The sequence below is a fragment of the Eulemur rufifrons genome, chromosome 21 (assembly GCF_041146395.1).
Source record: "Eulemur rufifrons isolate Redbay chromosome 21, OSU_ERuf_1, whole genome shotgun sequence".
NCBI lineage: Eukaryota > Metazoa > Chordata > Mammalia > Primates > Lemuridae > Eulemur > Eulemur rufifrons.
Genome location: NC_091003.1, coordinates 7,894,945 through 7,922,929, shown reverse-complemented (window position 1 = coordinate 7,922,929; position 27,985 = coordinate 7,894,945). Strand labels below are relative to the sequence as shown.

At 43.4% G+C, this 27,985-nt stretch overlaps 2 protein-coding genes, 1 non-coding gene and 1 pseudogene across 6 annotated transcripts in view; 2 read left to right on the top strand and 2 right to left on the bottom strand.

Moving 5' to 3' along the window:
• Window positions 1-7,663, bottom strand: part of PTPN11 (protein tyrosine phosphatase non-receptor type 11) — a 66,741-nt gene extending 59,078 nt beyond the window's left edge. For both annotated transcript variants that reach the window (XM_069496869.1, XM_069496870.1), the window contains exon 1: window positions 7,454-7,663. In XM_069496869.1, coding sequence (XP_069352970.1) covers window positions 7,454-7,467 — 14 coding nt within the window. In that variant the 5' untranslated portion in view covers window positions 7,468-7,663. The remainder of the gene's footprint in view (window positions 1-7,453) is intronic.
• Window positions 7,664-13,784: 6,121 nt separating this feature from the next.
• Window positions 13,785-14,039, bottom strand: LOC138401880 (mitochondrial import inner membrane translocase subunit TIM14 pseudogene; annotated as a pseudogene).
• Window positions 14,040-17,587: 3,548 nt separating this feature from the next.
• On the top strand, window positions 17,588-17,716 carry LOC138402011 (small nucleolar RNA SNORA31). Its single transcript, XR_011236600.1, has one exon. It is a non-coding gene; the product is annotated as a small nucleolar RNA SNORA31 (small nucleolar RNA).
• Window positions 17,717-19,650: 1,934 nt separating this feature from the next.
• RPL6 (ribosomal protein L6) lies at window positions 19,651-25,118 on the top strand. Of its 3 annotated transcripts, none has more exons than XM_069497641.1 (7): window positions 19,651-19,853; window positions 20,531-20,767; window positions 20,853-20,951; window positions 22,943-23,086; window positions 23,579-23,627; window positions 24,280-24,464; window positions 24,926-25,118. In XM_069497641.1, the coding sequence occupies exons 2-7, from the start codon at window positions 20,531-20,533 to the stop codon at window positions 25,076-25,078; spliced, it is 867 nt and encodes a 288-aa protein (XP_069353742.1). In that variant the 5' UTR covers window positions 19,651-19,853; the 3' UTR covers window positions 25,079-25,118. The 3 variants fall into 3 exon arrangements, with proteins under 3 accessions (XP_069353742.1, XP_069353743.1, XP_069353741.1); XM_069497642.1 differs by having other exon boundaries at window positions 19,651-19,858; XM_069497640.1 differs by having other exon boundaries at window positions 19,657-19,676.
• Window positions 25,119-27,985: the final 2,867 nt, after the last annotated feature.

Below are 27,985 nucleotides of genomic sequence, written 5' to 3'. Positions count from 1 at the left end.
TAAATTTTAATATTCCATAGGAAAAGAGTTAAATCATGAAGACAGGCAGTCAATAGGGACAAGCATTCTAAGAGGCTATAAGAAAGTTATTAAATTCCTACAAAGTGGCCGGGCGCGGTGGCTCACGCCTGTAATCCTAGCACTCTGGGAGGCCGAGGTGGGCGGATCGTTTGAGCTCAGGAGTTTGAGACCAGCCTGAGCAAGAGCGAGACCCCATCTCTACTAAGAATAGAAAGAAATTATATGGACAGCTAAAAATATATATAGAAAAAATTAGCCGGGCATGGTGGTGCATGCCTGTAGTCCCAGCTACTCGGGAGGCTGAGGCAGGAGGATCACTTGAGCCCAGGAGTTTGAGGTTGCTGTGAGCTAGGCTGACGCCACAGCACTCTAGCCCGGGCAACAGAGTGAGACTCTGTCTCAAAAAAAAAAAAATTCCTACAAAGTGTTCTAACATATGCTACACCATATTTCATTTAACTAGTCCTCCTATCAATGGACATTCAGGCTGTTTCCAATATTTTGCCATCTCAAACAATACTATGGTAAACATCCTTGTTAATGTAAAAACAAAAAAAGTTGCTAGAGCACCTTTTTAATAGTAGTGGAAAGCTATGTATTTATAAATCACCATCTCCTCGTGGAGTTTCATTGGTCAGCATCTCTGCCCTGACGAAAAGGCAGTAAGTGAAAACTGACTCCAAAAAAGACTTTCCACAAATTGCTTCTACCCTAGTTCAAAGCCTCTCTTGTCACTTGTCTGATCTCCCAGAATCCACTCTTGCCTCCTACAAGCCATCCTTCGCAGCAGCCAGAGGGATATTTTTAAATAGATCAGCTCATGCCACTCCCCTGGTCGTATCCTTCTACGGTTCTGCATTGCTCTTAAAATACAGTCCACATTCCTCCCAGTGGTCCACGTGATACTCATGACATTAAGAATCCCTGTGTGCAGCGGGGCGCGGTGGCTCACGCCTGTCATCCTAGCACTCTGGGAGGCCGAGGCGGGAGGATTGCTTGAGCTCAGGAGTTCAAGACCAGCCTGAGCAAGAGCGAGACCCCATCTCTACTAAAAATAGAAAGAAATTAGCCAAACAACTAAAAATATATACAAAAAATTAGTCAGGCATGGTGGCACATGCCTGTAGTCCCAGCTACCCACAAAGCTGAAGCAGGAGGATCGCTTGAGTCCAGGAGTTTGAGGTTGCTGTGAGCTAGGCTGATGCCATGGCACTCTAGCCCAGGCAAGAGAGTGAGACTCTGTCTCAAAAAAAAATAAAATGAAATAAAATAAAAAATAAAAATAAGAATCCCCGCGTGGTCTGATTGCTACCCACCTCTCACCTGTCACAGCTCCTGCTATTCAATCACTCCGAGAACTCCCCGACCTCAGCACTTTCCCACGTGCTCTTTGCCAAACCTGCAACACACAATGCCTAGCACCGTACGTGGCACATAGTAATCCCACCGTAAATAGTTCTTCAGTGAATAGATAGGTGTGTCATTAGAGTGGGCCAATAGGATGATAAAGACTTGGATCTACACTCCATTATCTCTATTTTTTTAAGATTTTATTTCAAAATATTAACTAAGGGGGTACAAGTGTTTTTGTTACATGGCTATCTTGTATAATGCTTAAGTCAGGGCTTTTGGTGTGCCCATCACCAGAACAGTGTTCATTGTACACAATAAGTAAAGTTTTCGTCCCACACCACCCTCCCCTCTTCTTGGTTTCTCATGTCCTTTATATCCCATTGTGCCCGTGTGTACCCATCTATGAGCTCCCACTTATTAGGGAGAACATATGGTGTTTGGTTTTCCATTCCTGAGATACTTCACTTATGATAATGGTCTCCAGTTCCAACATTATCTTTAAAATAGACATTGTTGTATGTGTGCGTATATATGTATGTATACACAGATACATACATTATGTATATAGAAACACACATAGTGTATATGTGTGTATAGCAGTACACAAGCATATATACACATTCCCTCTCTCAATTCAATGCTTCTTGCAAACATGGGCAGTATCTTTCACATTTCTTTTTTTTTTGTTTTGTTTTTTTGGTTTTTTTTTTGAGACAGAGTCTCACTCTGTTGCCCAGGCTAGAGTGAGTGCCGTGGCGTCAGCCTAGCTCACAGCAACCTCAAACTCCTGAGCTCAAGGGATCCTCCTGCCTCAGCCTCCCGAGTAGCTGGGACTACAGGCATGCGCCACCATGCCCGGCTAATTTTTTCTATATATATTTTTAGCTGTCCATATAATTTCTTTCTATTCTTAGTAGAGATGGGGTCTCACTCTTGCTCAGGCTGGTCTCGAACTCCTGAGCTCAAACGATCCGCCCACCTCGGCCTCCCAGAGTGCTTTTCACATTTCAACGTTACCAAGGACCACAGCATATACATCTCTGCTAAATGCACATAACCCTCCAAAATTCATAGGAATGAACTGGGCTGCATTGTAGGGCATTTGAATCCATCTCAGGGGTCTCAAACCCTTGGTTGCAGTCCACAACTCCCACAGAACCTGCCAACATCAGTATTCGTCTTTCTTTTCCTTAAAAACATCAGCATTGGATGGCAGGTGCTGGCTGTGTTTCCCAAAAGAAAAGGGGATAAGCTCAGTGTCCCTATTGTTCTGGAGCTGCCTAACGACGTACACCACGGCCTGCTAGGAACAATGACAAACATGAGTTGGCTCTGCTTTTCCAGGGTCATGTGCCACTCATAACAGTCTCCACACTGGCCATCACAAGAAGGGTAAGCAATCTTAGCAGCGGCCCCTGCACTTGAGCAACTCCAGCCAAAACTTGGCCTTGTATCAGGACCTAACGTCAATAAAGACATCCCAGTTTCAACTGGAAAGACACAGAACTGTTATTTTTCAGCAAGGCAAGTTTATTTATTCCCACAGGAGATAAACAAACATGGCCACCAGGGAGAGCCTGGGACAAAATGTACTTGACCTGCTATAGATAAACCAAAAGCCTCCAGTCTGAGAACAAGCTCAATTTTCTGCCCCCCTCAGCTCAAGTCATCACGTATATCTTTCAGAGGAACAAAAGCAAATGTAAAGGATGGACCACATGCTGAAGGAAGACTTGGAAAATACAGGCAGCTTTGACAGCTGCGCTAGGGCAGAGTAGGTCAGATAAGACACCTCAAAAATCTAAATTCAGGGCTGGGTGGGGTGGCTCATGCCTGTAATCCTAGCACTCTGGGAGGCCGAGGCAGGAGGATCACTTGAGGTCAGGAGTTCGAGACCAACCTCAGCAAGAGCGAGACCCCCATCTCTCCAAAAGATAGAAAATTAGTTGGACGTGGTGGTGCACACCTATAGTCCCAGCTAGTCAGGAAGCTGAGGCGGGAGAATTGCTGGAGCCCAGTAGTTTGAGGTTGCAGTGAGCTATGATGATGCCACTGCACTCTAGCCCAGGTGACAGATCGAGACCCTGTCTCAAAAAATCATCATCATTATCATCTAGACCACTGGCATAAGGATAGACAAATAGACCAATGGAACAGAACAGAGTCCAGAAATAGATCCACACATAAATGACAACTCATTTTCAAAGGCACAAATTCAATGGAGACAGTCTTTTCAACAAATGGGCTGGAACAACTGGACATCCATGTGCAAGAAAGAGAACATGTATCCACACCTTATACCATACACAAAAATTAATTCAAACTGGATCACAAACCTAAAACTATTAAACTTGCAGAACAGTTGTTGCTCCAACATTTTTGGCACCAGGGACCAGTTTCATGGAAGATAATTTCTATGGACTGGGGTGGGGGAATGGTTTCAGGATGATTCAAGCACATTACATTTATTGTGCTGTCAAACATCTCTCTGCTAATGATAATCTGTATTTGCAGCCACTCCCCAGCTCAGATCATCAGGCGTTAGATTCTCATAAGGAGCGAGCAACCTAGATCCCTCCCTCACATGCGCAGTTTGCAGTAGGGTTCGTGCTCTTACGAGAATCTACTGCTACAGCTGACGTGACAGGAGGCAGAACTGATACAGTGATGCAAGCGATGGGGAGTGGCTGTAAATACAGATGAAGCTTTGCTCCCACCTGCGGCTCACCTCCTGCTGTGTGGCCTGGTTCCTAACAGGCCACTGACCCTTACTGGTCCATGGCCCGGCGCTGGGACCACAGTGTAGAAAACAAAAGAGAAATATTTGAGGCCTTGGGGTAAGGAATGACACCAAAAGCATGATCCATAAAAAAAAAATTGATAAATTGGACTTCATCAAAATTTAAAACCTCTGCTCTTCATAAAATACTGTTAAAAAAATGAAAAAACAAGTCACAGACTAGGAAATATTTGCAATTCAGATAATATAATACAAAGAACTCTTAGATCTCAATAAGAAAACAAACTAAATTTAAAAATAGGCAAAAGATCTGAACAAACAGACACATCACCAAAGAAGATATATAGATGGCAAATGAAAAATGAAAAGATGGAGGGGGGTTGGGAAGGAAAAAATTAAAATTAAAATTAAAAAAAAGATGATTAACATTATTAGTCACCAGGAAAAAATACAGGTCAAGCTCAGTGGCTCGTGCCTGTAATCCCAGCTCTTTGGGAAATTGAGGCAGGAGGATCGCTTGAGGCCAGGAGTTCAAGACCAGCCTGAGCAACGTAGCAGGACCCAGTCTTTACAAAAAATTCTTAAAAATTAGCCTGTCGTGGTAGTGCACCCGTATAGTCCCAGCTACTCAGGAGGATTACTTGAGCCCAGGACTTCGAGGTTACAGTGAGCTATGATCTGGCCACTATACTACAGCCTGGGTGACAAAGCAAAGCAAGACCCTATCAGAAAGAAAGGAAGAAAAGAAAGAAAAGAAAAGGCAAGGAAAGAAAAGGAATAAAGAAAGACAAAGAAAGTTAGTTAAAACCACAATGTGATGCCATGACACACCCACTACAATGACTAAAATTAAAAAGACTAACCATAACAAGTGCTGGCAAGGATGTGGAGGAACTCAAACTCTCATCTACTGCTGGTAGGAATGTAAATGGTATAACTACTTTGGAAAACAGTTTGACAGTTTCTGAAAAAGTGAAATATACACTGCATATATGATCCAGCCATTTCACTTGCAGATCTTTACTGAAAAGAAATGAAAGTATATGTCCATACTAATACTGTACACGAGCATTCAGAGCATCTTTATTTGTGATAGCCAAACTCTGGAAACAACTAAATGTCCATCAACAGGTGAATGGATAAGCAAACTGCAGTATATCCACACAATCGCATACTACTAAGCAGCAAAAAGTAATGAACTATTTGACCCACACTAAAACATGAATGAATCTCAACATAAGAAGCCAGACCCTCCCCCCAAAAAACCATATACTGTATAATTCCATTTATATAAAATTCTAGGAAATGCAAACTAATACACAGTGACAGAAAGCAGAATAGTGGTTGCCTAAGACCAAAGGAGGGATTATAAAGAACTCAAGGAAACAGGAGGAGTAGGAGATATGTTCGCTATCTTGACTGTGGTGATGGTTTCCCGAGTATATGCTTATGTCAAAACTTATCAAATGGTATATTTAAATATATGCAATCTATTGTATGTCATTTATACCTCAATAAAGCTGGTTAAAAATAAAACAGACTTACAACCTAATAACAAATAATCCCCAATTATGTGTGTTATGTTCATAACCTGACTTTTTAGGTGGCACACAATACCAGTGCTGAAGGGGAGAAGGAATGACTCCATTTCAAACTGTCATATTGACCACTTGCTGCTCTGGCTATGCCCACACTCCTCTGCTTCTAAACTAGCGAGCTGGACAATGCAGGGTCTATTACGACCCAGACCCTTCCCCAACCCCCAGCCCCTTGCTTGGCTTTTTGTGTCCTAAAGCAGCAGATCCTTATTGTCTGGAAGAGCAGACACAAGGAACAAAAGGCTCAATGACTATTTGACAGATTAAAGAATAGACAACTGTTTTATTTAAAAGCTCCCTAAAGAATTAGAACATTGGAGGCCATACAGCGTTCTGCTGAAATGCAGTTACATATTACCCAGATCTGTAAGCACTTGCCAACAGACCTGTCCAAGTCACTCACTTCATAAGAGTTTTCAGTTTTCTTTTTCTCCCATTTTTTGTTCCAGATCCATGAATGAATAACACGCAGGTGTGTTTTGAGGAGACACTCCTAGTATTTTGAAGAGTCTTTCATACAAAGAGCCCCAACAGCTTGAACCGTTTTTCGAACGTTTAAAACACTCAGGGAAAATAATAGACAATGGGTCTTATGTGTGAGTGGTATATGAAGAGTGAGGATACAAAATAGCAGTATCATTTTCTGGAAACAATAGGTCACGCTGCTGTTTAACAACAAAATGAAGGCTTACAAATAATTAGCAATAGTTATAAAATAATAATAGCAAAATGGTGATTAACAGAAGGGATGCTGGCTCCACCACCTATTAGCTGTGGCGTTAGGCAAACTGCTTAACTTCTGAAACTCAGTTTACTCATCACTCATCTTTAGATAGGGGATTATAGTAGCGACCTGATAGGGCTGTTGTGAGGATTAGTAACGCGTTTGGCTTAGAGTAAGAACTAAGCAAATGTTAGCTATCAGTAGTAGTAGTATCCTGAACTTTCCAAGGATCTCACTAACTCAGTAATCCTCCTTCCGACCCATAGTTTCAAATCCTGTCATTTACTAGCACGTTACTTCTGAGCCTCAGTTTCCACATCCGTTAAACGGGTACCATTAAAGTTACCTGACTTTTAAGGTTGTAGTGAAGGATTAAATAAGTAGATGCAGCTCCCTTCCCTCCCGTCTCCCAATGCGAAGATCGCAGAGGAAGGAAATACTTCTAGTGGCTGCAGACACAGTCAGTTTTTCCATTTCTGGTACGTGAGGGGTGGGAAGAAAAGAAGACGCAAGGGGGCATGCAAAAGGGTCAGAGGTCCCGAGCGAAGTCCCCGAATGCGCACAAGTGGCAGAGTGACCCAGAGAGGCAAGACCCCTGGGGGCCCGGCCCGCGCAACTCCCCTCCCGTGTCCCAAGGAGCCTCCCCAAGTCAGCCGGGTTATTTCGGAATCACCATGAGGCAATTCTCATGAGGCAATGGGTCAGGAATGCGGCGCTGAGCCGGCCCTGGCGTCCGCGGTTCCCCCGGCGGCGCTACCTGCCCCCGTCCTCACGGGCATCCCCGGGGTTGCGGGAGCCGGAACTCGGGGAGGCAGGAAATGAATGGGGACCCGAAGGGTGGGGGCGCGGCGGGGCCGGCCCCCGGTCCCGGGAGGGCGAGGGCATCAGGAGGGAACCTGCCCCCCAAGCCGGGGCGGGAGCGCGAGGCCCGGACGGGGCGCCCCCTCCCGGACGGGGCTGACCGAAGGCGGCGGGGGCCGGGCCGAGGCCCGGGCCGGGCCCCTCGGGGCGCCTCACCTCCGCGATGTCATGTTCCTCCCGCCCTCCGGCTCCGCGACGGACCCGCTCCTTGCTCAGGCTCCGCTGGGATCGGTCACATGGGGCTGGCCCGAGGGAGGCCCGCTCGGGACCGGACGCGGGGCAGAGCCAGCCGGCCGCGCGCAGACCCCCCTCCAGGCCTGGGGATCCCGGAGACTGTGCAGCCGCCCCCCGGCCCGGCTCGTTCCTCCTCCTCCCCCGCCCTCCGCCGCCGTCGCCACCGTGACATCACCCCTCGCGACGCCCGCCGCCACTTCCTGCTTCCCGTCAGCCGAGGACTGGACGGCGGCTGGTAATGGCAGGCCGGGGGCTCCACCGAGGCGCCACCGCGCAGTCCCCAAAGCACCCCCGCTTCCGCCTCGACACCTCGACCGCAGGGTGTGCGCTGCGCGCTCGGCGGTGTCCGCGCTCCTCGGAACGGTCGCGTCCGCTCCCGCCGTGTCAGTTTCCATCCCCGTGCGGGCTGCCAAGTCGAGTTTCATTCATTTCATTCCACAGATCGCCGCTCCACTTATTAGCTATGCAACCTTAGGAAAGTTACTGAAGGTCTCTGAGCCTCAGTTTCCTCCATTCTTTTATCTCTATAAAATATTACTATTGTACTTTCTTCGTAGGGTTATTGTAAAGATTAAATATGTAAAATGCTTAGAAGTGGGCCTGGTCTATATAGTTAGTGCATTACAATTGTTAGGTGTTATTATAATTAAGCATCTGTTGAGGGTTTTCTACCTGCTTGTCTCTGTTTTAGAATACGGGAACATAGCAGTGAACAAGAAAACAAAAATCCCATTGTTCTCATGGAAGGAGCTGCAATAATCCATGTAAACTTTTTTTTTTTAAAACAGAGCCTTGCTCTGTCCCAGGGTTAGAATGCAATGGCATCATCATAGCTCACTGTAACCTCAAACTTCTGCACTCAAGCAATCCTCCTGCCTCAGCCTCCTGAGCAGCTGGGACTACAGGAGCGCTCTACCATGCCTGGCTAATGTTTTCTATTTTTAGTGGAGAGTGGTCGCTGTTGCTCAAGCTGGTCTCCAATTCCTGGCCTCAAGCAATCCTCCTCGTTTGGACTCCCAGAGTGCTAGGATTACAGGCATGACCCACCTTACCTGGCCTATTTTTTTTAATTTTATTTTTTTAGAGACAGGGTCTACCTCCATAGGCTGGTAGTGAACTCCTGGCCTCAAGCAATCCTCCCACCTCAGCCTCCCAAAGTGCTGGGATTACAGGTGTGAGCCTCCGCACTTGGCGCACACCTCGTTCATTCTCTATAACCCAGCCACGCTGCATGACTTTCAGCTCCCTTCAATATGCCATGCTCTTTCCCAGTTTAGGGCCTTTAAACAGTCTGCTTTCTCTACCTGGAGTGTTCTTCTGATGCCCCTCCACATGAACTCCAGTTTATGCCTGTAATCCAAGGACCACGTGTGGCCTTATAGGTCCTTGAGTGCAGCCTTTTGACTGAATCCAAATTTTACAGAACAAATCATTTTATTTTTATTAATACATTTTTCTTCATCATTGATATTTTTATTTTGTTTTTTAAATGAACACATTTAAAATACCAAAAAATAAAATAAGTTTCAACAAAATAATCCTTCCAGATTGACTGGCACAATTAGAACATTACTATGCCATAAGGGCTAAGTTGACGGCTGCTACACTCATAATTTAGTTCTAACTCCCCCACCCACTGGAGCCACTACCGCATGAGGCTGGTTGGCGAGAGTTTATGGGGGGCAAGTATGCCATCTGTTATCAGCTTTTGACAACGGTGCACTGTGTTTCTGTTTGAAGTGGAATTTGTGAATAGTTGCACAGCTCAACAGTATTTAATTCTGTCTGCTTAACAGCCCATCATGTCAAAGAAGACCAAGAGAATGCTGAAGGAAGAAAACAGATTTTTAATGAGGATTGGGAATTGTGATATTATCTTGTTTCTGCTAAAGATAAGATGATTTGCTTGCTTTGTTATACTGCCATATTGACATTAAAGAAATTCAATGCTCATCAGAATTATAACACTCATAAGGACCACAAATATTTTATATTAGAGGCAGAGGTGCAAAAGTTTGTATTGCAGAAATTAAAAGATGAAAAGCAAAAGCAAAGACAATTCTTTCAAGCAGCAATAAGACCTAAAAATAATGCCACTGAAGCAACTCATAAAGTAGCTTATATATTCAGGAAAAAACGGAAGCCATTCAGTGATGTAGAAATTGTGAAAGAAAGTGTTGTCAAAGTTGTAGGATGCTTAGACCCCAATAACATCTCAAAGTATAAACACAACTGCCTCTTTCAAGGAGAACCATAACAGATTGGCAACATGAGTTAGTCTTCAACTTAACAAAACAACCTCATGCAATACTTCAAAAGGAAAATATATATTTTTCAATCGCTTTGGATGAATCAACTGATACTAATGACTCAGCACAGGTTCTATACTTCATTCAGGTCATAACAGAAGATTTTCTTTACTACAAAGAGTTACTCACTTTGGTCACTCTTGTGAAAGGAACATGGGGAATAGCTATCTTCAACAGCTTTCAAGATAAATGTGAAGTTGGACTGAATTTGGTAAACTTAGTGAGTGTATGTACAAACGGTGCACTTCCATGACAGGAAAACATCAAGGGTTTATTGCACAGGTAAGAAAAGTATTAACAGATCCAGATGTTCACATTTCTTTTCATTGTATCTTACATCAGCAAAATCTTCTGCTAAAGCTACTATTTTAAGTGACATTTTACAACAAGTTATAAGTATTGTTAACTATATTCATGCAAATGCAATGCCACGTCAGTTTCGTAACAGGCTAAAGTTGAATAATGATGTATTCAGCATGGATTTGCTGTGTCATTCTAAAGTGCATTGGTTACTGCAGGGACAGGTGTTAGCCAAACTTTTATCTCTGTGAGAACAGATAGTTAAATTTTATAAAGAACAGAATCAGCAATGCAAATTATTGAAAGAAGACTTCTATCGGAATGCAGCATTTCTATGTGATGTCATGTCAAAACAACTTGAACATTTCTTTGCAAGCTAAAATTAAGTCTATATATGATATGTGGCAAAAAAATCCAAGCATTTTGAGAAAAACTATCTTTTTTCAAGACATTTCTTTTTTTTTTTTTTTTTTGAGACAGAGTCTCGCTTTGTTACCTGGGCTAGAGTGAGTGCCGTGGCGTCAGCCTTGCTCACAGCAACCTCAAACTCCTGGGCTTAAGCGATCCTACTGCCTCAGCCTCCCAGGTAGCTGGGACTACAGGCATGCGCCACCATGCCCTGCTAATTTTTTTCTATATGTATATTTTAGTTGGCCAGATAATTTCTTTCTATTTTTAGTAGAGACGGGGGTCTCGCTCTTGCTCAGGCTGGTCTCGAACTCCTGACCTCGAGTGATCCACCCGCCTCGGCCTCCCAGAGTGCTAGGATTATAGGCGTGAGCCACCGCGCCCGGCCTTTCAAGACATTTCTTCAAAAGGAAATTTTGGATGAACAATTTCCCCAGTTGGCAAAGGTCATTGATGAGCAGGATGGTATATGCAAATCCTTGGAAGAATACGCAGCTGTTAGAGACCTATTAATTGGAGAAGACGATGAAAGGTTCTCTGACTTTGAGAATCATGACATCACACTCAAATTAGCATTTCAGCCTCACCTAGTTGATATCACCAAGGCATCTAAAGAACTACAGATGGAATTGATTGAGCTCTCAGTAGATGGCATTTTAAAGTCATTGTCTGATGCTAAGAAAGATCCGATTGAAATATGGAAAAATGGGCCGGGCGCGGTGGCTCACGCCTGTAATCCTAGCACTCTGGGAGGCCGAGGTGGGCGGATCGTTTGAGCTCAGGAGTTCGAGACCAGCCTGAGCAAGAGCGAGACCCCATCTCTACTAAAAATAGAAAGAAATTATATGGACAGCTAAAAATATATATATAGAAAAAATTAGCCGGGCATGGTGGTGCATGCCTGTAGTCCCAGCTACTCGGGAGGCTGAGACAGGAGGATCGCTTGAGCTCAGGAGTTTGAGGTTGCTGTGAGCTAGGCTAACGCCACGGCACTCACTCTAGCCTGGGCAACAGAGTGAGACTCTGTCTCAAAAAAAAAAAAAAAAAATTAAAAAGAAATATGGAAAAATGCAGAATACCCACACCTTTGGCAACATGCCTGAAAAAATGCTTTCTTGCTTTTCAACCACTTATTGCTGCGAATCTACATTCTCCTATCTCACCCAAATCAAGATGCCCTTAAGATCACAAATGACTGATTCCCATCTAGAGGATCAACTGAAACTGTGGACCTCCACGCTGCAACTAAATATTCAAATGCTTTTCAACAAAAAGCAGACACAGCAAAGTCATTAAAAAGTTAGTAAACATTAAAATGAACAGTTTTCTTTTTTGGCAATTATTAAGTATATAGTAGTTAGATTTTTAGAAAATAATGTACATTTTTAAGTATATCTAATTGAAGATTCTTGAATGCAGCCTTATTTGATTACAGCTAAATTAATGCATTCTTCCAACGTGAAAAGGTTCCCCACCCCTGTTCTAATCTGAGACTAGAAACCACCTCCTCTGGAAAAGAAGTCTCACCTGATTCTCCTAGCCCAAATTAGATGGTCACCAAGATACCTATCCTTAGACCCTAATTTGCGGCACTATAAATATAAGAGGCAGTATCACATGGGGGTTAAGTTCTTGATCTTCCTGCTTGGGTGTCAATAAGCAAGTCACTTGACTCCTCTGTGTCTGTTTCCTTCTCTGTAAAATAGGGATCGAAATACTGCCTACACTATAGGGTAGGTTTGTGAAATACTTAGAACAGTGCCTGGCAAAGTAAGCACTTGATAAATGCTGGTTATCATTTCTTTCTTTTCCAAAGTAAACCATAAGCTCTTTGAGCACAGGAACAATTGCCTGCCTGGTCATCTGCACACTCTGCAGCAAGAGTGATCTTTCTAGAATACAATTCTAATCATGTCACTCCTCTGTTGTATGAAAGAGGTTCAAGGCTTTTAGCATTAAATTGAAATCCTTCCCTTAGCACATTGGGCCCTTCTACAGATGGCCCATGCCAACACCCTCACATAATCTGGAAGTTTCCAAAGGCCTCTTGCTGGTTCTTGCATCCCTGCCTTCCAAAATTTGGTTCCTTCTATCTGGAATACTCTTCAAACCCTTCTCCATTTGGAAAACCGTCATGCAGGGTTCAGCTCTGACTCAAGCAGCACCTCCAGAAAACATTCTTCTGCACACACCCCTCAACCACTTTCTTACTTTTTTTAACCCACCCTGCTCAGAGAACCCTCAACCACTTTCTGAGAACAGAATAGAGGCCCACTTCCTATGTTCTTGGGGCTGCCTGATCATGACTCTATCAGCACCCAACACATTTCAACATCATTGTTGGTTCTGTCATCATTGTTCCATGTCTTCTCCTAGATTATGAGCTCCTTTTAAGACAAAGTCACTGTCTTCTCATCTTTATATGCCCAGAGCCTAGCCCAGTGCCTGTCCCATATCAAGCTTAAGACATACTCATTTAGGTCGGGCGTGATGGCTCAGGCCTGTAATCCTAGCACTCTGGGAGGCCAAGGCGGGAGGATCGCTCGAGGTCAGGAGTTTGAGACCAGCCTGAGCAAGAGCAAGACCCCGCCTCTACTAAAAAATAGAAAGAAATTATCTGGACAAATAAAAATATATAGAAAAAATTAGCAGGGCATGGTGGCACACGCCTGTAGTCCCAGCTACTCGGGAGGCTGAGGCAGAAGGATTGCTTGAGCCCAGGAGTTTGAGGTTGCTGTGAGCGAGGCTGATGCCACGGCATTCTAGCTAGGGCAAAAGAGCGAGACTCTGTCTCCAAAAAAAAAAAAAAAAAAAGACAACTCATTTAGAGATACTTTGTTTGAATTTCTTTCTCAACTATGAAAGCCGTACAAGTTCCTTGCAACAAGCCAAATAAAAACAGTAATTTTTTTCTGTTCCTCAATACATACATCCTCCCTATCCCAACCCGCAGCAGCGTTGATGGTTGGGTGCATATCCGTCCACACTTTTCTCTATACCTATACAAACACACACACACCCACACACCCACACTCACCCACATACATAACACATATAAGGATTTTTTCTTTTCTGTTTTTTTTTTAACCAAGGCTTTGATTTAGAATATGCTAAATTATTTTTAAAAACTGTAGCTCCGAGGCAACTTTTTTATTATAAAAAGTTGATACTCAAATACCTAAACTAATATGAACTTAAAATTCGTCATACATTTATTTCATTTTTCGCTTGACCTTCTAGTACATGTCTTTAACTTCATTGATTTTGGCTGCTATATAGGGAGATCCTCCTTTGTCTGGGTGATCTAACATAATTTGTCCATGAGCATTTCTTATTTTTCCTTTATTGGTATTAGGGCTTACACCTAGTATTAATGCTGCTTCCCATTCTGTCATTTTGGGTTCCAACCCACCTGTGTAATAGCCACCACTGAAGGCAGATTTTGGTAGACTTTGAAAAAGTTGTTTTACTTGAGGCTCTGGATGCTTCATGGCTTGCAAAGCATGGCTGCAAATTCTGCAGCAGTGATGGTCAGCCCAGCTACTACCACTGTGCTGGCCCTCGCCCCAGCTCACCTCCCCTGCCTCCACCGGGAGCGTGTATCAGCCCAGCTGGCAGGTCTCCTCCACTAACTACGTGCCTTTACCAGAGAGTGTCGCAGCCGCAGACTCTATTTTATTTTTTTTATTAATTTTTTTTTTTTTGAGACAGAGTCTCACTCCATTGCCCTGAGTAGAGTGCCGTCCCGTCAGCCTAGCTCACAGCAAACTCCCAGGCTCAAGCGACCCTCCTGCCTCAGCCTCCCGAGTAGCTGGGACTACAGGCCCACCCCACAATGCCCGGCTAGTTTTTATATTTTTAGTAGAGACGGGGGTCTCGCTCTTGCTCAGGCTGGTCTCGAACTCCTGAGCTCAAGTGATCATCCCACTTCAGCCTCCCAGAGTACTAGGATTACAGGCATGTGAGCCACCATGCCTGGCCTATTTCACTCTTAAATGGATTCAAAATGTATATATATTTATGGGTTTATAACTTGTATATATGTGTACGTAAGTACATACACACACATATATATATCTTATTGATTTGATTTGATTTGATTTCTAGGGTTTTGTGTGGTTTTTTGGTTTGGTTTTTCTGTTGTTATTTTTGTTTTGTTTTGTTTGGCACCAAAAATTGTGCTTCCATGAACTTCCTGATGAGAAAATGATTGAGCAAGTGACTACATCACTGCCTTGGCCTTAACATTAACACTTAGGGAAGAGGTCTTATCAATGTCGTCAAAACCATCCTCATTTTATAAATAAGAAAATAGATAGGCAAGTAGTTCCCAGACTATACAGTCAGCGCCCTTTCTGCAGTGCAACTGTCTACTGGTTTTCTGTCTTTCTGTGGCACAAAGAGGTATGATTCAATTGAAGTATATGTGTGACCTTGAATGAGTCGTTTCTTGTAATCACGCCTTAAATACCTACTTCACAGGGAAGTTTCATTGAGGCTTAAAATGATTTAGTGTCTGCAAAAATGTCTGCTTTGTGACTAAAGTGCTGCACAGATTTAAGAGCATTTTATATATGGCAAAACCAAGTGCTTGATCACGTTCACTTTATAACCACATATTGATGATATTTTGCCCAACTAATGAATGGGAAGTTTTGCAATACCACAACAAAACACAAGAGGGGGTTCATTTATGTTTTTCTCTCTTTCTTTTTTATGAAAATGTACCTTGAGTCATAATATGTTTTTTATTGCAATGTCAGTTCATTTAACAAACATTTTGTGGCATTTACTGGGTGAAAGCCTCTGAGATTGTCAGAATTTTTGAGGGGCTCAATTAAGCAACTCTGCATTTTATTCATTCATTGTAATACATTTTCTGCAGCTGCAGTTTCTAAGAGGTGCTTTGCTCACAAAGCTAAACAAATAAAGCTGCTGACATTCCCGTTCTCAAAAAAAGAGCAATGTCCAAGATTTCCCTTGTGATTATTACATACCTGAATAGTGAATAATCCCAAACTGGCATGAAATGCAGTCTATTAGGCTGTTGCTCATCCTTAATCTGTATGGAGGGCAAACAAGTTTAAAAGACACATGTTTCAGGCTGGGTGTGGTGGCATACACCTGTAATCCTAGTACTCTGGGGGCCCAAGGATCACTTGAGCTCAGCAGTTCGAGACCAGCTTAAGCAAGAGAGAGACCCCATCCCTACTAAAAACAGAAAATATTATCCTGACGTGGTGGCACACATTTTAGTCCCAGTTACTCAGGAGGCTGAGGAAGAGGATTGCTGGAGCCCAGGAATTTGAGGTTGCTGTGAGCTATGATGACAACACTGTACTCTAGCCCAGGAGACAGAGTGAGACTCTGTTTCAAAAAAAGAAAAAATGTTTCAGCAAGAGTGGCAACTGCATTCACTGTGGTCCTGTGGTCTAAAGCGTTCCATTAGAATTTCTGAGCCTTCACAGGCATCTGAACACTGTGTTTGTATCCTCAGTCAATCAGAACCAGAAAAAGGCCAAATGATTCCCAGAGACACAGCCATGAAGCAGGTGATTTATATCTGAAGAAGTCAAGGTGAAAAGCTCTAGCAGCCAGCAACAAGCAAATGGAAGAGAGTGGAAAATTCAAGCTATTAATAGAAGGTATTACAAATGCATACATATTGGTTTAAGGGCTTTGAGGCAGTAAAGAACTATCAGATATACTGTGTTGTTTACTTTGCAAAAAATAATAACTATTCTTATTTTTAATTGTAACATGAGCAAAGAACTCTCTTATATATCTTCATCAATCATCTCTTTAATCTTTATAGCCTAATGGTTCAGAGTGCAATCTTTGGAATCAGATCCGTGCTGTGAGCAAGTTACTTAACCTCTTTGAGCCTCAGTTTCCCTATAAGAGTGTCCTTCATAGGTTGTTGGGAGGATTAAATGAGATAAAGCAAGGCACATAGCACAGTTCTTGGCACATAGCATGCAATATTGCTCTTGTTACCTTTGGTGCAGAAACTTTAGCAGAATACTTGGCACATATTAGGACCTCAGCAACAACTATCTTCTTGGTAATGATGATGATTGTGGCGGTGATGATGATAACAAAAACTAAATTGAGTACAAAGTGGCTAGTAAGTGCTTCTAGAAAGGATGAATGTGGGGGATGCAAGAAAAAAAAAAGAAGAAGAAAAGAAAAGAAAGGATGAATGACCATGTTCTTTTAAGCCTTCACACCTTTTGTATTTATTGTTCCAATTGCCATTTTCATCTGCTAATTTTCTTATTTATTCTTCCAGATCCAACACAAAAACCACTCTTCCACAAAATTTACCTAAATCTCCCATGAGAAATAACTTATAATTCATTATTATTTTGTTTGCTTTTCCCTTGGTTATATATTTTTTAAAAGCAGGAATATATTTCTTACTCATTTTAAATCCTATCTTTGCTGGGCCTGGTGGCTCTCACCTGTAATCCCTGCACATTGGGAGGCCGAGATGGGAGGATCGCTTGAGGCCAGGAGTTAGAGAACAGCCTGGGCAACATAGCAAGAACCCATCTCTACAAAAAAAATTTAAGAATTAACTAGACATGGTGGTGTGTGCCCGTTGTTCCAGCTACTTGGGATGCTGAGGTGGGAGGATCCCTTGAGTCTATGAGTTTGATGCTGCAGTGAGCTATGATGGAGCCACTGCACTTCAGCCTGGGTGACAGGAGACCCCCAAGAAAGAAAGGAATGAAAGGAGGGGGGAGAGAAGAGGAAGGAAGGGAAATCCTAGTTTTTTTGACCTCCCGCCATTGAACCCAGTGTATAGTCTGCTTAGGGAATATAGGCATTAAGCCAACTGTGGAGAAAATGTCCGAGAAGATTCTCAACTAGCCTTTCATAGGAAAGATTTCACTTTACTTGGAGATTATGTCCTTCATCCACTATTCATTCTTGCAGTGAAAATAGTAGTGTTTTCTAAGGTTCTTAGTAAGCAAAATAAAAGGTTGCAACCTTATGTTGGTCTCCAGAAGTACTTTGAGAATTTTACTGGTCTGTGCACCTATTTGACAGACCTGCAGCAGTTACTGTCTGCTGCTAAGGTTTCACTACAGATACAAGAAAAAAGGATCCTCGGGCTTTCTGTATAATTGTGGCAGCCAAGATCGAATAGAGAAATAGAAGTGAAAATCCCAGAGAGAATTGTTGCAACTCAGAAATAACATTGTTAACAGTGAAGAGCCAGTTTTACTCCAAAGAAGAATGTAAAATTTAAGTTTGCAGAAGTCTTCGAAAATTATTTCCCCTACACCCTTGTCAATGGAAAAGAAGCCAAAGTCAGTAAAATAATGTAAAGAGGTTTATTCTGAGCCAAATTTGAGGACCATGGCCCAGAGCCACGCCCAAGAAGGCTTGAGCAAGTAGACTCACAGTGGTTGGGTTGCAGTTTGGTTTTATGCATTTCAGGGAGAAAAGAATTACATGTAACTCACCAGAAAATTGGTTTCCCTGAACATCACCTAAATACACATCTAGGAACGACACCAATCGGATATCAGGCTGAGGTGGGGGGTGGGGGAGGGGATGGGGGTATGCCTACACAATGAGTGCATTGCACACCGTTTGGGGAATGGTAACACTTGAAGGTGCTGACTCGGGAAGGGGGGGATGGGGGGGAGGGACATATACCTACATGATGGGTGCAACGCGCACTACCTGGGGAACGGACACGCCTGGAGCTCTGACTTGGGGGGAAAGGCGGTACATGGGCAACGTATGTAACCTGCAATTCTATATCCCCCATAACAATAAGATGAAATAAAAAATAAACAAATAAATAAATAAAAAAAGAATTACATGTAAAGTCGTAAATCAATACATGGAAGGCATACATTGGTTTGGCCCCAAAAGGTGAGACATCTCAAAGTGGGGGGGGGAACTTACAGGTTATAGGTGGGTTTAAAGACTCTCTGACTTGTAATTGGTTAAAGAAATGAAGCTTTGTCTAAAGGATGGGAATGCTTTAAGATAAGGAAGTCTGTTAATTAGAGACAAGCCACCAGACATATTCCCAGACTCAGTGATTTGTTTTGTAAATTGAGGACTTGCAGGTTTGTTACCGAAAGCTCAGCACTTGGTCCACGAGGCCACATTGGAAGAACAAGGACAAGTGGTTGAGGAGAAGGAAAGAGAAATTTATTACTTTGCCAGCAAAGGAGGAAAATGGCAGACTATCATCTCAAAATCCAAATCCCTGTACATGAACAGAAACACAGAGTTTTTAAAGGGAGGGCCCTCAGTTCTAGGCTATTGTTGTTCAACCACAGTTAATGATTCTAATCACCCCATCTCTGCTGAAGATAAAGCTTGTGACCTCTGCCCACCTGGGAGGCCCACCCAGACCTCCACTGGCCAGGTGCCCAGCCTGGGATGGAGCCACAGTTCAGCTGAGCTATCTCCTGTAACATAAAGAAAGAACAAAAGACATTCCCCCGCCCCTCAGGAACACCTGCCCAAGGCAGGGATACAGGCCTCAGTTCCCAAAAAGAGTGGGGGAAGTTTTGAACTTAGGCCTGTTAATAAGTTACAAAAGATACCTACAACAAGGGAAGGGGGCATGATAACGCATGTCTGATAGCCAGTAACTCAGTTTTAGGGCATCCCCTTGGCCAAGAGGGGATCCATTCAGTCAGCTGGTGGGGGAGAAGCCTTAAGATTTTATATTAGAGGCCTGGCGTGGTAGCTCACGCCTGTAATCCTAGCACTCTGGGAGACCGAGGTGGGAAGATCCCTCAAAGTCAGGAGTTCAAGACCAGTCTGAGCAAGAGTGAGACCCCGGTCTCTACGAAAAGTAGAAAAATTAGCCAGGTGTCATGGTGTGAACCTGTAGTCCGAGCTACTCGGTAGGCCGCGGCAGGAGGATCACTTGAGCCCCAAAGTTTGAGGTTGCCAAAAAAAAAACCCAACCAACCAACCAAACAAACAAAAAACTCAGTACACAGGACTTTCTACATTTCCTTTGATGGAGGGGGAAAACTACATTTCCCATGATGCCCAAGACCCGGAAGGAAGTGAGACTCCACACTTTCCCGTGATTACTTATAAACCGGAAGCTGAACTCTTAGTTCTCTTTCCCATCTTGCAAGGTAAGAATGGCGGTTCTTCGCGGCAAGACTCGACTTCAGGACCCTAATCCTTCGCCATCCGAACCTGGAAGGCATTAAGTCAACACCTACAGGGGGTCGGACGTGTCCATGGCCAACTGAGAGGCCTCCCAGACACTTCATTTCTTTCCCTTGGGTTTGCGGCGGGGAGTGAAGAGGGTGAGGTGGAATGCCGTAAGGGTTTCCTCCGGGTGCTCGGCCACCCACTTCGGCTGAGGAAACGGGACCCTTGCCGGGATCCATAGCGGGCTGGTGGGGCTAGAGGAGCCGCGGTAACGGCGCGCGCTCAGGATTCCCGGGCCCAGGTTCCAGAAGACGCTACGGAGCTTGTCTCAGCCACGTTGGGGTTTGGGGCTGAAGCCAAAAGCTCCTTTCCCGTCTTCCTATGTCCACGGCCGGAAGTCGGTCTTTGCGCTTTTTTCAGGTTGGGCTGTATTTGGGCTAATTGTGTTTGTGTTCTCAGTTCTTAAACTCAACTTCCTTGAATGAGACTATGGTTTAAAAAAAGTTGAGGGCAGGTCTGAAAGCAAACGGTTTTAAGTTCTGGTCTCACTACCTCCTAGCTGCGGCGGCTATTTAAAGACTCTGTTTTCCAATTCGCAGAACAGGAATAATAAAATAATGGGATAGGGACTTTTGACCGCTTAACATTTACCAAAAACTTAACATGTGTAAGGTAGTCCCAGTTAAGAAGTTTATATTGTATTAGGGAGACAACCCTAAAAAAGGCTTGGTGGGGAAATTGTTGTCCGGCGAGCCCACCCCATCTACATACAATTTCAGTGTTGTTACGAGATGATTGGTGAAATGCTCTCCCCCTCCCCAAATATTGGTAGATGGCGGGTGAAAAAGTTGAAAAGCCGGATACTAAAGAGAAGAAACCTGCAGCCAAGAAGGCTGATGCCGGTGGCAAAGGGAAAAAGGCCAACCTCAAGACTAAAAAGGCTAAGAAGGGGAAGCCCCACTGCAGCCGAAATCCTGTACTCGTCAGAGGAATCGGCAGATATTCCCGATCTGCCATGTACTCTAGGAAGGCCATGTACAAGAGGAAGTATTCTGTGGCTAAATCCAAGGTAAGAGAAGAGGAGAACCACTGGCCATTATGTCTTAACCTTACTTGTCATTCTCTTACGTTGTGATGCGTTTATGTCCTTGTAGGTTGAAAAGAAAAAGAAGGAGAAGGTCCTTGCCACTGTTACCAAACCAGTTGGTGGTGACAAGAATGGTGGCACTCGGGTGGTTAAACTTCGCAAAATGGTAAGATTTGGAGCCTATAAATTGGATTTTCAGTTTCAACTTGAATGCTGTGAAGGTTTTCTTTGTGTACTCAAGGTTCTAAAAGTTTCTGCTTACCAGAGAGTTGTTAATCAAAAATAAGGGGTTCTGGGCTTGCAACTAGGCTTTAACATTTACTATTTAATCTTAAATTGAGTTGCTTTTCTGTGCTTTGTCTCTTCACATATTAAGTGAGAATAAAGGTTTAACCAGAAAGGGTGGTCGTGGAGGTTAAATGAAATAATCAAGCCTGTCCTATATATAGAACATTTTTTTATCCACCAGAGCAGTGTCTCTTGGCCACTTTACCCCACACAAGACCTAATGTATTCTCAGGAGTTGCTCTGTGATTTGCATTATGGAAACATTCCCAGATGCAGAGCACTATTTATTCACAGTTGAAACTTACTGCTTCAGAGGGAAAAATGATACTTTTCTTGTGAGTTGGTTTTTCTATTAGGTTATCATGTTCATGGTAAAAGTGAACTGTACTAATGATATGGTATAGTTAGAAATAGGTTATTATGAGTTATTTGTCATATTGTTGACCTAAAGTGACTGAGGCAAAAAAATCTCAATCAGTGGAGGTTTATGAAGTCACAGTTGCTGTGGCTGTCTTTTCTGAAGGGCAAATTGGAATCTTTAGCATTTTAAAGGGAAGCAGAAGGAAAAGGAGAAGGGGCCTGATGAGGCAAAGCGGTTACATTCTTGCGAGGCCCAGGAAATCTACATTTTCCGTAAAATGAGAGGAATGTGAAGGTAAAAAGGGAGTGAAGGAATCATCAGTTCCATGGATGTGGCTGGGTAGGTGGGAGGATGTTTGATTCTGTGTGTCTACAGTTTTGTTACCTGGAAAGATGAAAGTGTAGTTCGTTATTAGCGTGGAATCCAAAAGGCTTTAGTTTTAGGTGCTAGACATAGTTAAAATTTGCATGTCCTTGTTTAGGGGAGGTTAGCAAACAATTTCTTTAATGATGACCTGTGGGGCCTGTTCTTGACAGGTGCCTGTGGCAGGCACCTCTCTCTTTTGCATAAGGAGTTGTGGGGGTGGCCCTGAGATTTTGATTTTCTTTTTACAGTATCCTTAGTGATCTTTTTGTGCTGTCTTATTTTTGCAATAAATGAGCTGCCAGTCCTGATAGCTGGTTTTGTGGATAAAGTGAGAGTAAGACTTGTTGCTGTGAGGATATAAACACACTTGAGTTGAATGAGGAAACAAGCCATGTCTCCTTCCTAACATGTAAAATGTGGTGTGTTTTTCTGAAGGAGTTTACTTATTCCTTTTTTTGTTTGGAGACAGAGTCACCCTCTATTGCCCGGGCTAGAGGGCAGTGGCCTAGCTCACTGCAACCTCGAACTCCTGGGCTCCGGCGATCCTCCTGCCTCCGCCTCCCGAGTAGCTGGGACTGCAGGCGCCCCAGCCGCCACGCCCAGCTGATTTTTTTCTGTTTTTAGTAGAGATGGGGTCTTGCTGTTGCTCAGGTTGATCTGGAACTCCTGAGCTCAAGCAACCCTCCTGTCTCAGCCTCCCGGAGGGCTCGGATTACAGGCGTGAGCTACCGCACCCAGCCAGAGTTTACATTAGAGGTCAAGGACTCTACAACAGCTTTTGTGAGAATCACTGCCATGCTGTGCATAAAGGGAGCTTGCCACATAATCTCTGAAGTTTAGTTTCATCCCAAACTTACAGAGGTGACTTACTTGATGCTTGCTTTGCTTGAGCATACAGCTCCTTTGCTAAGTGATTTCCATCTTTCCATCATGTGTTTTGCACATAAAGGATACAAAAGCAGTGTTGACCTTTTCTAAGTTTAAAATCTACTTAGGAGAAATGAAAATGGAATAGTGTAAATGAAGTGCTGGAGTTTCAAATGAGTAAGAAGGCTACAGCAAAGGTTTTACTGACATAAAACTCAGTTCTACTTAATCTGAACGGGTTATTTAAATAAGTTGGACCTGTGGCCTCTCCCCAGCCTAGATATTATCCAACCGAAGATGTGCCTCGAAAGCTGTTGAGCCACGGCAAAAAACCCTTCAGCCAACATGTGCGGAGACTGCGAGCAAGCATCACTCCCGGGACCATCCTCATCATCCTCACCGGACGCCACAGAGGCAAGGTGAGCCCAGTGCCTTGGCTTGGGGAGCTTCGCTGCAGCTGCCTGCAGCACTTGATGACAATGTCTGCACTCTGGGTGCGCGATTCCTTTATTGACCTGTGTTCTGCAGTGGGAGGGATGAGTTCCGGGGACCCATAACGTACAGCAGACAGCCTAGTCACTAACTGTGCATGGTTTTCCTGCTTTTTCACTCTCCCCACTTAGTGTAAACATTCTTCACTTGTTGTGAATAACAAGTTTAATCCATAATAATTTTTCAGCCATTTCCTGCTGTTGGTTATATTACTGGTTACAAATGATACATGTCCATTTGCTCAAAAACATGCTTAGAGTTGAGTTACTTCCTTAGTAACTTGGTGTGGCTGCTTCCAGAACTTCTGAGCAATATACATGTAGAAGTTTCCTTTACCAAATTTAGGTGTCTGTGATTTTATTGATTCAGGAGTCAGTTTTTAATTGCAGAAAACCAAATCTTTTCTGTTTAACTTGCAGAGGGTGGTTTTCCTGAAGCAACTGGGCAGTGGCTTGTTACTTGTGACTGGTAAGAAAATCCTTAGATCATGTTCTCTGAAATTTGCATTTGTAAATGCTTGCAGTGTATAAATATGCCACCACCTACAAGGACATTTCTTAATGCCATGAGATTCTGGGCCCCAGTTCCTTTCATTGTGTACATGCGGGTTAAACAGAGGCAGACATTTAAATTTTAAGTAGCAACACATCAAATAACTGTCACCTAAATTACGGGATTCATCCCGCATAAAACTTGTAATTGGTTTGTCACTTGGCATTAAGATGGAATTCCTAAACAGGTGAAAAATGCATGGTTCACTCTGGGCAAGCAAGCAATACTCCGTTATCAGGAACCTGTGGTTTTTGTTTTGTTGTTGTCTGTCACCCAGGCTGGAGAGCAGTGGCAGAGCATAGCTGCAATGGTAACTCACTGCCCACTGCCCTACGGCTGCCAGGAACTCCTGGGCTCAAGTGATCCTCTCACCTTGGCCTCCCTAAGTGCTAGGATTACAGGCATGAGCCACCACACCCAGCCTAAGAATCTGATTTTGACCGACCTGTGACTGTACCATTTTCCAACCTGAATGACTTTAAAAAGATTTGAGGTGGAGGAAGCCTAGGACAAAATAATTGTCTCCCCTTTCCCTCACTAAATTATTGGGTTTTTTTTTTTCCCTCAGGACCTCTGTCCCTCAATCGAGTTCCTCTGCGAAGGACACACCAGAAATTTGTCATCGCCACCTCCACAAAAATTGATATCAGCAATGTGAAAATCCCTAAGCATCTCACTGATGCTTACTTCAAGAAGAAGAAGCTGCGGAAGCCCAGACACCAGGAGGGTGAGATCTTCGACACAGAAAAAGAGGTACCTTTCTGTTGGTCATCTCTTGTGTTGGGATTGGCCCTTGTTGGGAGTGAAAATAAACAGACTTAAGCAGTGTTACACAAAAGTAAGGAAAAAGGTAAATAATGAGGAATGTCTGGGAAATACTTGGTAGTACAGATTCTTCTAAATTCAGTAGTTCTTTTGGGGGTGCTGGGAGCTCAGAATCCTAAGATTTTGGGGGAACCCTCTAGGAATCAATCACTGCTGTCATTGTATCTGGAATGTGCCTTTAATTTATCCTTGATGTGTATTAAAGTGGGCAAAAGGATAAGAGCTGCTGTTTTTATTATAGAAAAAACTAGGTTTCAGTTGTCAAAATTGCTTTTAGTGTTTCTAAATATTCCTAGGAATGAATTACGTGAGAAATGGGATTTCTTAGTTGACTAAGAGCTGGTGGTACATGTGCCTGTTTTTAAATGTTAAATTTTCTCTTCATTTAGAAATACGAGATTACAGAACAGCGCAAAGTGGATCAGAAAGCTGTGGACTCCCAAATTTTATCGAAAATCAAGGCTATTCCTCAGCTCCAGGGCTATCTGCGATCTCTGTTTGCTCTGACAAATGGAATTTATCCTCACAGATTGGTATTCTGAATGTTTACAAAGAACCTAATTAAATAACTGAAAGATACATTCTGTTTGTGTCTCTTTTTTTAAACAATTTGGTCTTTTAGAAACAATTCTTACCCGCCTGGAGATGTAGCGTGATCTTGCTAGCTTGCTAGGCCTTTGCCTCTGCTATAGAGAACGGGATTGGGGGCGGTAGAGCTGCTGCTTGTCAGCTTTGGATTGGTGGCATCTTGGGCTTCAGATTTATTCTCGGTGTCTGGCTTCTCAGCTTTTTTACCCGTCCCTACCAATGCAAAGTAGTGGCATTTTCCCACTCATCCTACATGGGTCAGAAACAACTATGGCTTCCTCAGACCACAAACTCTTGCACCTCATGATCATTGGTGTTTTGGGTTTTTTTGTTTGTTTGTAAGTAAGAGCAAGAGAGGTCTTGCTGTGTTGCCCAGGCTGGGTGCAGTGGCTGTTCACAGGCATGACACATTATAGCTCTGTACTCCTGGGCTCAAGTGATCCTCCAGCCTCAGTCTCCCAAGTAGCTGGCATTACAGGTGCACACTGTCGGGCCTGACTGCTATTACTAGTGCATCTGGAGTCTAAACATACAGCAAAGGAGTAGAATTGATTACTCACCCCTTTCCTAAACCAAAACACTTGGGTACTGTATATATTGCTACATAGTTGATATATTTTGATCATTCTATAGAAAGAGTTCATCTGCTACGTGGTGTTCTGTTCTATGGATATTTGGGTTTTCATGTTTTGTTTTTAATTATTAGAATGATATTCCATATTTATATAAATACCATTTTATGAAAAAAGGCTTTCCCACAGCAAAAAAAAAAAAAAAAAGGATGTTTATGAGAAGAATGGCTTGTTTTATTTACATTTCTGCAAATCTTTTTGGAGGGGAGGGGAAGCAGGGTCTCACTCTGTAGCCCAGGCTGAAGCACAGTAGCACAATGATAGCTCACTGCGACTCCTGGGCTCAAACAATCTTCCCACCTCAGACTCCTGAGTAGCTGGGACTACAGGTACATGCTTCCCACTCCCGGCTAATTTTTTCATTTTTGGGTGGGTGACAATTTCACTGTTGCCCAGGCTGGTCTCAAACTCCTTGCTTCAAATGACCCTCCCACCTCTGCCTCTCAAAGTGCTAGGATTACCAGCATGAGCCACCACACCCGGCCTAAATCTCTTTTAATAGATTCTCATATCTGCTTCTGGATTTAATATGTTGCAGTATCATGTTATATGTTACACTTCTGGAAAACTCCATTCTACATTCATGAGAGTTAAAAGACAGTATCACAAAATGTTTTGACTTTGTGGATCCTTTTTAAGGATCCTGGGGACATCTAAGGATCCCTGGATCCTACTTTGAGAACCACTGCACTAGCGCCTTCACATTGGTCCAAGAGTGGAATCAAACAGATTCCACCCCTTTTGACGTGTTTTGACCAATAGCATGTGGCATGGTCAATAGTATGTGGATCACCCAAGCCTAGGCCTTGTGCAGATGCCATTCTTGCCGTCTTTCAACACTGCTGCAGCCGTGTGAAGAAGCCAAGGGCTAACCTCCCTGAGGATAAATGGAGAGAGCCTTGCAAGAGGCAGCTGTGCAAGTGAGGCCACCTTAGGCCAGCCAGGCAGGCACACTCAAACTGCCAGATGCCTGCAGCCACATGAACGACCCTAAGTGAGACTAGCAGAACCACCCAGCAGAGCCCAACCCAAGATGCTGACCCACAGAATTATCAGCACATAAAATGCTTGTTTTAGCCACTGTTCAATACAATAACTGGTGCTATGTATATACATCTGCTTTGAAAAAGAACTGGGAGATACACAATAAGGTGTTAGCAACGGTTATGTCAAAGGATGGGAAGAAAGTGTCTTTATTTTCTTTTGCTTATCCACATGCTCTTTCTAAAATGTACACATACTGCTTTTGTAACAAAGATTATTTTAAAAAGCAAATTGCAGAAAATTGTAGAAAATAATCACTTTTTAAAAAGTATAGTTTTACAACTTTATAAAATGTGCATAAATACAAAAGTTAAAAAGGAATACGGGGCAGATGTGGTGGCTCACATCTGAATTCCTGACTCATGAAACTCTTAAGAGATAGTAAGATGATTGCTGTTGTTTCAAGACGCCAGGTTGTGGGGGATTTGTTGTGTAGCAGTGGATAACCAAAGCAGAGCTCAGGTTTGCCAAGGTCCGTGGCTATTCATAGCACCAAGGTGTTCAAGTGATAGTTGACAGGTCACATTGGTCACCTCTGAGATGGCCTCTTTTCCAGTGCACTTGGTTTCTACAGTTCTGGTGCATCTGTGCACTGCTGCTATAACAAATTATCACAAATTTCATGGCTTAAGACAACACAAATTTATTCTTTTACAGGTCTGAAGGTCAGAAGTTCAAAATCGTTTTGGCAGTCAAACACAGCAGAACTACTTCCTTCTGGAAGACTCTGAGGGGCAAACCTGTTTCCTTGCCTTTTTCAGCCTTTAGTGAGTGGCCACTCATATTCCTTGGCTTGTGGTTTGCTCATTCATTCATTCATTCATTCATTTGGGGTCTATGTTGCCCAGGCTGGTCTGGAACTCCTCAAGCAATCCTCCCGCCTCAGTTTCTCCGATAGCTGGGATTATAGGCACATGCCATCATATCCAGCCAAATGAGATGTCTCTCCCAGAGAAAAGCATTCCTCTTTTACAGTCTTTAAAGTGCATGAGTCCAAGCTGGGTGTGGTGGCTCACACCTGTAATCCTAGCACTCTGGCAGGCCGCTTGAGGTCAGGAGTTCAAGACCAGCCTGAGCAAGAGCAAGACCCGTGTCTCTACTAAAAAAAATAAAAAAAAATTAGCCAGGCAACTAAAAATAGAAACAAAAAATTAGCCAGACATGGTGGTGTGCACCTGTAGTCCC